General features: G+C 46.1%; 1 protein-coding gene across 9 annotated transcripts in view; it reads right to left on the reverse strand.

Moving 5' to 3' along the window:
• Positions 1–694: 694 nt before the first annotated feature.
• The window catches only part of GRIA1 (glutamate ionotropic receptor AMPA type subunit 1), a 193,438-nt gene continuing 183,458 nt past the window's right edge, over positions 695–10,674 (reverse strand). For 7 of the 9 annotated variants that reach the window (XM_074916525.1, XM_074916519.1, XM_074916523.1 and 4 more), the window contains 2 exons: positions 5,010–5,144; positions 695–2,672 (listed from right to left, as the gene is read on the reverse strand). In XM_074916525.1, the coding sequence (XP_074772626.1) occupies positions 2,484–2,672; positions 5,010–5,144 (324 nt within the window). In that variant the 3' untranslated portion in view covers positions 695–2,483. Of the gene's footprint in view, positions 2,673–5,009; positions 5,145–10,674 lie in introns of those variants that run through there. The other 2 variants (XM_074916521.1, XM_074916527.1) reach the window with 2 other exon arrangements.

Raw genomic sequence — 10,674 nt, forward strand, 5'->3', positions numbered from 1 at the left:
TGAGACTGTCCAACTGCCCGGGCGGGCTCCCTGCGACCTGCTGCCACCTGGTCCTGTCTTTGGAGGAGGACGGGGCACTGACGGGTCTCGGCAGCCTGCTCCCACCGCAGCACCCGGTGGTGCACTGCTGTGGCAAGGTCCAGGATGCAGAAGAGCTGAGTCAGGAGATGCATCCGAGGGCTTTGGGCATGGATACAGGACAACTTGTGGGATGCCTTCACTGTGCTAGCACTTACATGGAACTGAAGTTAAAATTAAGAAGAGCAGATTAAAAATAATGAAAACCAACACAAAGTGACCTGAAGAGGTGTTTGGAGTGGCTGATAACAGAGCTCATGTTCGGTGATGAGAAATGAAGATCACAAGGGTTTCCAATGGTAGGTAGAGGAAAATGTATTTGGCACAAAACATGCTGTGTCTGAGCTTAGGACCTTAACTCTGACTTGCTGGTCTCCAAAGTGTTGCATGACAAGTGGGTAAACAGAACAGATACTTCAGACCAGGCTGGTGTTAAAGGTGGTAAAGGTATTGCTCTGCACATTCGTATGCTTATGGAAACTGGTATTCAGGCAGCTTCCAGCTGTACTTATGGACAGCTGCATAGACAGATCCTCCTTATAGACCTGTGCCAGTCATTTGCCTGAATCGTTTTCTCTTCACCTGCCTCCCTTCTTTTCCTGCTCTTCACTTGCTATGTTGCAGAAAAAAAAAAAAAAAAAAGAAAAAAAAAAGAGAAAAAAGCAGCTCAGAACACTTCAGCAGCAGCTCAGTTCCTGGACAGGTATTTCCTGGGTCCCATGAGAAGCTTTGAACTTTATTTGCCATCGGTGATGGACCTGTGAGATGGGACAAGGCTAAGTGGGTTCCCTGTGGTTCCTGTCCCACAGATCTTCTCTCTCTCCAGATGCTCCCCTGGGAATCCTTCACTTCTGGGCAGGTGTCTCAGGCCCACCAGGGTGGAAAGCATTTGTTTGTCCATGCCAGTGATTCACAGAACAAACCTTTTGTGCAGTTCTGGAAAACCATCCTTGCCCCTTCAACCTCCATGCCTGTGGCTGGACTCCCAGCTCCCTGTCTTGGCTGTGAGGGTTTCTGCAATACCGAGTTTGGGGTCAGCAGCCTGCTCTCCTGGCTTGTGGATTCTTCCCCCTCCCTAAGGATACATGAGTGGGAATCTGCTACTTTTGGCTTTGTACTCAGACAGGCCACAGCTTGACAGGATGCTGTCGAATGTCACGGACATTTGAACGAAGCTCTTGTAGGGTCTCCTCCTTGGTTTGCTTCAGCAGTTCTTTCCAGGAAGCCATTCTGGCCAACTATCTACAAAATGTTCCTCCTAATTAGAAAAGTGACCTTAAAGGTATTTCAGAGAAAAAAAGGCAGGGATATTCCCATTGCAGCCCCATGACTTCTAGCATGTTTTACTGGTTAATAGGCAGTCATCTAGAACTGGATGTCTTGAGATGGTCTGTTCCTGGCTCAGGGTGATTCCCTTATGTGACCACCAAAAAGGGAGCACACACAGAAGCTAAGCAATGAAGAAATGGTTCACAATTGCTTATTAGCCCCCAATAACCTAGGCAGGAGTCGCATGTTAGGGGAATGTGGCATTTACTTTCTCTCTTCCATAAACAGCAGCCAACCATGATCTTAGACCAATCATCTGCTCTAGTCTGCCACGCATGACGCTCTCCACTCCAGGCACAGGATTCTTCTCTTGAACTGGCACTCATCAACTCTGGAAGAATTATCACTTTGTCCTCATGTTACCTGGGGTTTCCAAACTCACTCGTGACTTTGCCCCTGTAAAACAGCCTCGTGGTTTTTGTTCAGGTTCTTTCTCACATCTAGTCCTTCCTGTTGCAGGGAGAGAGCCATTCGCAGCTCTGTCTGCCTCGTTGCAATAACTCCACAGCCAGAGTTCACAACAGAACAACGGAAGGCAGAATCACGATGGACAAAAGGGAACAATGCTGACACCCTGCAGGGAGTTCAACTTGCCATTTATTGGGTTTTCTTTTTTGCTGTCAGTAGCTCAGACATTATGGTTTGCATCCCAAACTAAACCAGATTGAAGGACTGAGCAGGGAAGGGGGAAAGGGCTGATGTTACCCTGACACCACAGGAATTAGTAAGAAAAAATATATATATTGCACACACTAAGACTTATTAACAACCAAGTTAAAACAAAATGGCATAGTCCTCATTAGTGTTCCAGTGGTTCTTTGATCAGGGATGGTTCACGAGTCTGTTAAATCCCGTTAGACTCTCCTTATTGCAGTACAGACCTGTTTCTGTTCTCCTGCCAGTGGATCTGTTTGCAAATAAAAAGGGAAATAGATCTGATTTCCTCGAGAAGATCCATCCAATTGTCCCTTCTGTCATCATCGTTTGTCTTGTTGGTGTTGGGTTTGTTTTTGGCTCTGGAGGGGGTGGAGTTGGGCTGCCCCTGCTCTCACCCAGGCAATGGGTCAAAAGGCCAATTATAATCCCGTAGCTCCCAGGGACATGCCGGTGCTGTGGCTCATGCACGGGATCGTCTGCATGGATTTGGGGAAATCATGGCTGACCACACGTCCGTTTTCTCCACTACCTCCTGCTGCAGCCGGCCTGGGAAGGGTTGATGTCCGTATGGCTTCGTTGATTGATTGCTGTGGGATTAAACAAAAACCCTTTTTAGGAAGGACGGGGGGGTCTCCCCCTGTCCTTAGCAATGTTGGAGGAATTACAATATAAACCATTGTTGTCATTCTGACACTGTTCTCTCCCTCCTTGCCTCCATTCAGACTCTCACTTTCTGCATGCCCCTACTGCATCTGCTCTGTTAATTCGCACCTCTTCTACATTCAAAATTAAATGTTTCAGCAGTATTTTGGGGTATAAAGCATACGTGCTATATGCAAAAACTATTCAAACTCTACAACATAAGAACAGTCATCCTGGATCTGAGCAAAGGTATTATACACACTTCCCCCATAGATATGCTATTACTACTCCAGTACTGTTATGTATGGTGGACTCTGACTCACTGCAAGCATATGTTTAACTTTCCTCATGTGAGAAGCTGAGCGTGTGCCTATGTTTTTGTCTACAGCGATGAATGAGGTAACCAGGAAATGCAAACCTAATTCAGGGAACCAAATCTCATCTTCCTGTTCCAAAACATTTGCTTTCAGAGATCTAAAGAAACCACAGGTTTTGAACAATTAAACTAAAAGATTAAGTCAACTTGGTTTCTTTGCGTTTAAGCTATCTCTAAGGGCACCATCATCCTTTCTGGACTGGGATATTCAGGTGAAGAATTATCGGAATAGATAAATCTGGAATACTCAGAAACAGTCAACTTTGTGCCTTGCCAGGCATGGAGCAGCCTCCTGTGCTGGTGGGATCTACAGCTCGCCCAGGGGTCTGGGGTTTAGAGGGGTAGGTTGGGTTTAGAGGGGGATCCAGGACATCTTTCTGGGCACTTGCCTGGGCTCTGCTGAATGGCTTTGTGGGGCAGCCACTGACAGTGGGAGCCAGCCAAAGGGACAAGTTTAGACCAGATGTTAACACAGGGAGCAACGATTCCTTTCCATAGCGGCTGGTTTTAACATGACAAGAGCACGGCAAGCTAACACTGACATGAATTAGTGGGCCATTTCAAGCAACACAGGGCAGTCAACAGCAGGGCAGAATCTCTTTAAGACTAAAACTATGGAGCTATTGCATTCCGACACGCTTTCACAGTGTATCTGTGATATAACTAGCTTTACAGTGTAGACAGCAATTATAATTTAATTTTTGTATATTCAGGGACATTAATTGCTCACATTGTCTTACCCCTGTGCTCAATGTACCTCTCATTGCCTGTAGGATTTTCTGAACCTCAATGGGAAAAAGAGCTGTTGCACATTTTCAGTGAATTAGAAATGTTATTATTGCTGATAAAACATTAAGCGTGTTTTGAAATGGCGACATAAACCCCAAAGAAATGATTGCTTATTTCCCTTTTGATTCTGGGTTTCAATGCTCAGGGAATTGAAAATGTCTCTAAATTTTATGAAACTCACTGCATACTTCATATGCTCATACTGACTGCTGTGCTTATAGGAGAGGTCAAGATGAGGAAGAAAAGCGATGTGTTACTCTTGCAGCACAGATCCCACTGCACTCTTGTACACAATGGTATCTCTATAAGGGATCGCCTCTGCTAGTCATCTGAGTCAAGAGGTACTTGTTCCACAGAGGCTGCATTAGATGTGTATCCCCAAGGCTCTCAAATCTATTCCATTCTTGACATGACACTCTGAAATTCAGGCACACCAGAATTTAGGGCTGAAACAAATTCCCTGAGCCATATGAAGTATGCTTCTGCAAGACCATGACAGGGTGGAGGAAAAAAAAAAAATTACAGCAGACATTAGAGGCCAATTCCTCTCTAAGAAGACCCATAATTCTGAGTTTGGAGACCCACATCATCCGTTCCAGGGCAACAGTGCTCTGAGCATACATCACTGTTGCCAACCTGCAAATGGTGCCAGCAGGGTGCCAGCAAAGGGAACAACAGGATCTGATTCATTACTGCGCTACCCCAGTTTTATCTTGCTGTTAACTGTTTGTGTTTGGGGATTTTTTCTATTGCAGTAACAGCTGTATCACCCCAACCCCAGCACACTTCATCCATGCTGCACATGCATTGCCATAGTCTGCTTTCATCAATTTTAAGGAATGGCAATGTGCTCCTGTTATCATTTGTGCTATGATTTTGCTCTATATCTGGATTTTGAACTAGCATTTTGCTACATGTCTGATCTTGCGTCAGCTCCCCACTAAAGCCGAATTGACCCTCTTTCAGCTTCCTCTGATGATCCCATTCCTTTCTAGCAAGTTGAGTGACACGGTCACATCGTTATCCCTATGTCTTGGCTTTCCACCCATGGTCTGGGCTGCATCCGTCTCTGAAGGCAGCTTTGGAGCCGGGGTAGGATCAGAGAGAAGGTGTGAAAAGCCGGGGAATGGGTTGCCACCTTCATCCGCTTTGATTCACTTCTGGACTTGTAACAAAACTCGATTAAGGCAACCAGCATGGCTAGTCCGAGCCCACCGATGAGGATATAGAAAACCCCCGCCACATTGCTGAGACTCAGCGCACTCGTCTTGTCCTAGAAGAGAAAGGAGAAGGGAGGGAGGGGAGGGCATGTGGGAAGGAGAACAACAAAATTAATATGAGATTGCTCTGGGAGGGATGCTGCACAATATAGCAATGTTGGCATTATATCATCTTCCTCTTTAAATGAACAGGTGACATTTCTAAGAGCATTTTCAATTTTTAATTCTGTGTCTAGTAAATCTAATGTTTCCCTCATACAAACAAATAACTATTTCTTCAACAATGTGACTCTTTGTAAAGGTTTGGGATCTCCGCTTTTCAATCAGTTAACTTAAATGCTTATTTTACACAAAATGCCTGGTTTAAATTATTGATTAAAGGAGGAAAAAAAATAAATTCTCTGCCTCTGTGACATTTGCTTGTCTCTGATGGCTCGCCTGAAATAACCTGTTCTCTTGGAAATGCTCATTCCTTCATTCCTAGATTGTTTCCCCCGCAAATTCTGTTGCTGAGCAACACATCGAAATGGCTGGGTTTCTTTCTTTTTTCTTTTTTTTTTCCTATTCAGTACTGAGGTTGAGGTGACACCTGAGCTGTCCTCAGAAACTCATTTGATTTCTGTGTAATAAGGCAGTTATTTCATATGCAATCAAGATCCATTGATGCATGTCTAAGCTAATTATTTGGTTGGCAATAAATAGGGCTATTAATGGACCACAACTCACAGTCAGCAGCTACATTCTGATTTTACAATTGCCTAATGAATCGTCACAGCTCTCTGGGGAAGAGGCAAGTCTCAGAAAGACTCATTTCACTGCTAGGGAAACGCGTCCCCACATCTAACCCCAATGTCACTCAGCGAAGCTCTCAAAACCTTCTCCTCCACGCTGACCAGGTGGAGCTGGGGTGTTAGGATAATCTGGGCAGAAGCAGGACCTAAAAGCTTGGCTCGACTCTGTGTATGAGGGTCCTGTTTCTAGGACATGCTTTCTCTATAGTTCAACCAGACAGAGGTCCCCTGCTCCGTGCTTGTCATTTCTCTGCAATATTGACTTGGTACCTATTTGGTGGTATAGATTCCCCAGGGCAAGCCCAACAGGTCAGTGCAAATCTGTTGGAGTGACCAAGATCTGACCAGCACTGACAGCCCTGCTCCCTGGATGTGGGAGGAAAATTGCATATCTGAGATGCAGTCACTTAGTTAAAGAATAATATTTATGCCTGTAGAAGTCTATGCAGTTGGTAACGAAGCCTCTGCATGGCTCTTGGTGTTTCCTGTTACTCCATGGACACGTGGACCAGTGGGTGGCACAGCTTGTTCCTTGCCCTTGTAGGACCATTGATTCACTTGCTTTGCTTGGCAGGTTTTACAATAAGCAACCCACACTTTTCAGGAAGGGCAAGGATTCAGGAAGCAGAAAACTATACTGGAGCAATGCCGAAAGGGTCCAAAACTGAACACCAACATGAGCACAAAGGTTTTGATCCAAGAGCAATCTGTCTGACACCAGCACTGTCTTTCAGGCAAGTACGTTTTGCAAAAGGATTCTGCCTTTTGCTGTATTAGGGTTTGATGGCAAAAAAAGTTCATCCACAAAGCATGAAAACATCTCAACTTTCAAAACTAAAAAAACTTCCCGAAACAGAAAGGAACTTTTTTTTTAAATTTTTTTTTTTTTTTTTAAATAATAAGAGAAAAGTGTTCCAGTCAATAATGCTAAAAAAAGTTTTTCTACTTTTCTTTTATCTGGCCCCACTGCCCATGCGAGCTGCCAAGCTTCTGCCCAGTTGGAGCTCTCGTCACAGGCTCCAGTGTCATGGGGAGAAACTTTCCACCCTGAACCCTCTGTGGAAAGATACTGAGGTCTGGTTAGGGACCACCCCTGCAGAGTTTTGTTGCTGGAAAAAACTCCACGAGTGATCTCATTTTCCATGCTTCACTGATTGACAGTGCTGCCAAGAGATTTGCCGCTGCCACCATGTGCGTTGCACCGCTTCAGACGTGATGGTTGCTGCTGGTTTGGTTCCTCCCTTGTATAACCTTAATATGCTGGTCAGTCTGTAATCCTGCCAATGCTGCCTGTGTGCTATCTGTAATGTGATATTTCTGCAAATATAATCTTAATTTCTGCAGTTTCCATATTTGAAGGATTATTTATCTAGTCTTTTATAATCTGCCTTCATGCATTTTTTTTCCCCAGGCTTGACAGTACATTTGTTCAGTCATCTCTTCTCTGCAGATTACGGGGTATACTTTTAAGCACCAGCTGAAAAATGTAGGGAGTTTTTTAGTGAAGATTTAGAAAAGCAGAGCAATTACTCTGAGAAAACTGGGTTACAACACATCAGGTACTTTGCCTCTTCAAATTCAGTCTGAAGGGGCTGCACCAGCTTCAGAGAGGGACAAAGACACTAGAGGTGGGCTGCCCTCCTTGACATCCTAATCTTTTAGCCTGGCTCCTTAATGAAAAGTGGCTGATTAGCACATGCTCTGCTTTCAGAGGGAAGGATGGGGACAGGGAAGGAGGAGCAGCCTATCTGTCTGTCTTATTAATAATTTTCAGCCCATACTTTCACTTTGATTTGGCAAAAGGGTGGAGATCTCCAAGATATCAGGAACCTCCAGCCTCTGTGAAAAAGAATGACACTGTAGAGAAGAGAAAACCTATTAATGCTCTCACTCAAATAAATGTATCAGCACAATTCATACTAGGCATCAGAGACTCTACATGGGTGTTTGACTTGCAGCCACAGATCCTTAGGAAACCCGGCTTCCTTGACTCTGTCAGTCATGGCAACACACAAATTTCAAGCTTTATTGGCCATGGTATTCTTGTATTTCCAGCCCCATTTTGGGCAGCATGGTCCAACACGGCATCTTCTCAACTGGCTGCAATGGCAGAGTGGTCTGGCAGCCAGGAAAGGCTGCTGGTTCTTAATTTCCACTTTCCTCCTGATGCCAGCAGCAAACTGACCAGTAAGGGAGAGTAGATGACCTGCACCACTATTTCATACAATTAATTTCAGAGCTGCTGTATTTTTCTTGCATTTACTTTGCAGTAACTTTATTATTATTGTTATTATTATTATTACTATTATTACTGTTGTTACTACTATTATTTGGATAATTTGGGTGAACTGAAAGTTGTCTTAGCCAGAAGGCAAAGGAAAGCATAGTGAGGCAGAGCAGGGTCAAACCTGCTGGGAGGGAGAGCGCAGCCTGAGTTTCACCTCTGTCACCATAACAAGATTTCTCCCAAGGAGCCAAAGACACGGGCAGCTTCAGTGGGGCCCTGAGGAGCTCCGAGCTGTGGGGGCATAGCTGATGACACAGCCTGCTGTCATGAGCCAGGCTGAGTAGTGAAATTGCTCCTGTGGTGTCGCTTGACTTCTTGATCATCATCTCCTTTTCCTTTTTGTTTCCTTCCCTCCCCCAGCAGGACATGCAGAAAAGTTCTCTGGGCAGGAGTGGCATCTTATTGCTCTCATTGAATGCAGGACCAGACCCACACGAAGGGTAGGAAATGCTGCACGCCTCACCGTGGCTTTGCTCGCTGTTTCTATGCACGCTACTGCCCTAATAATGCTCATAATAATAAAAAGTCCCAAATTATGCTAACTGCTTGAGAGGACCCTCCCCTCCTCTCTGCTCGGGCTCTGTGACACCAGATGCTCTCCTGCAGAGCTGCCCATCACTGAACCAGCTTGTTAGTGGGAGTGTAAATGTCACTGCTCGTCTCCCGCAGCGGCAGAGCGCTGACGTGGGGGGAAGATTGGCAGGTGAAAAGAGAAAGAAAAACCCATTTTTCCGAAAGCCCGGCCTTGTTGCTGCAGCAACCAGGCACCTTCCCGTCTGTTCCTCTCAAACGTGGCACCGTGTCCACCATCCGCTTTGTAATTATTTATACTCCTTGGCTGAAAGGCATTAAGGCCAAATTTGCCCAGTTTCCCAGCAGGGCTCGTCCTTTCTTTTACTCTGCATGACTAGAGCCCAATGGCACCACAGGGTGATGGCACGTTGAGTTGTTGCAGTCTTCACAGAAGATGAACGGCTCCAGAAGTTGAGCTTCTACACCAAGTGCTGATCTGACTCTGTTGGGGCAAGGCCTGAAGCTCAGCAATAAAAGACACAGCACTGGCCACTGCCTCTGAGCACTCCTGTGGATCTGCCAGGGGATGGGTATGAGCACAGGCTGGCTGGCTGTGGGGTTAAGGCTGCTCAGCATGACAAGACTCCTTTGGTTTGAGAACCAGCCAATTCCCTGCAAAGGCAGGGCAAGGCGGTAGCAGGTTTTGTTCCCTATTTTTTTTTTAAACAAAAGCACAATTCTTGCAACTGGAGAAGAGGATTGGGAGATCCTTGTGGCTTTGATGAGGGTCCCTTAATTGCATGAAGTGATCTGGCTTCCCCTGCAAGCAGGTTGCACCTTGCCATCCTGGTCTGGGAAAAAACTTCGTTTCTCCCATCGTCTTGCAAAAGCCCCAGGAAAGAGGAGAATCACATCCATCTGCCCTGACATTTAGTGTCCACCTTATCATTACCCTCCAACAACCCAAGGCATTCCTTTCAAGCCCACAGCACATTTCATAGCCTGCAAAAACACTTGTCTATTCTGTGCTTATTTGTAAAAATGGGGTCCTTCTGGGGAACTGCCTATTTACAGAGTGTCTGCCTCTCTTCTGGGCTTATTTCTGCTGTGGCAAGTAGAGGGGGAGTGCAGGAAGGCTGAGGGACAGGACCAGGAATTGGTGGATGGCTTCTAGCTACGTGAAGTGCTGGAGGTGTGTGTGCATGGAGAAACCTCGACCCTGCGGGAAGGGGTGGCTGCCATGGGTTTCCTGTGGGGAGAAGAGCAGCAAGGACATCGCTGCCCAGTGCAGGGCACTGCCCAGGATTTGCCACGGTCTGGCAATGTGGCTGGGGCGGTCCTGGATGAACAGCCCCAGAGTGCAGCCACCCAGCACCTCCTGGGATGGCATAACATATCCAAATATTCAGCAAAGCAGGAGTGTTTGCCTCTGGAGTTTTATTTCAGATCCACTAACGTATCTACTGTTTCTTTATAAGGATTTCTCTGGATAAAAAACTAGATGGGGAATAGATAGGTAAACAGTCAGATTAACAATAGGATGCACAGAAGCCAGCTATAGGCATGGAACATCATCTGGGGCCAATGAACATAACCTGGGAAACACCAGAGGTTTCACTTAGCTCTGGCTAGAGACCTTGGATACCAACCTTACATCCAGCTAGCCCCTCACCCCTCCTCACTAGCATTCATTCATCCCGAAAGTCCTCTAACTGTTAACTAAGTTAAGCTCAACAACAGGACAGAAACGGGAAGGTTTTGTCACACCTGTGGGAGGAAAGATATGAAATGGCCTCCAACCTCTCAAGCTTTGCTCTGAACCTTGGCTGTTAGAGGAGAGGTGCATGGTCTGGCTTGTGTCCCCAAACTGCAGGTGGGTTTTGTGCCCACCGTGGGCAGGATGGGGGAAGCTGTCTGGTGCTCAGCCCTGCCTGGCCTGCTCGTCCCTGGCACCAAGGGCACCAGGGGGAAAGGGGGAGGAACTGCTCATGC

This window comes from Athene noctua, chromosome 12 (assembly GCF_965140245.1).
Source record: "Athene noctua chromosome 12, bAthNoc1.hap1.1, whole genome shotgun sequence".
In the NCBI taxonomy this organism is placed as follows: Eukaryota; Metazoa; Chordata; class Aves; order Strigiformes; family Strigidae; genus Athene; species Athene noctua.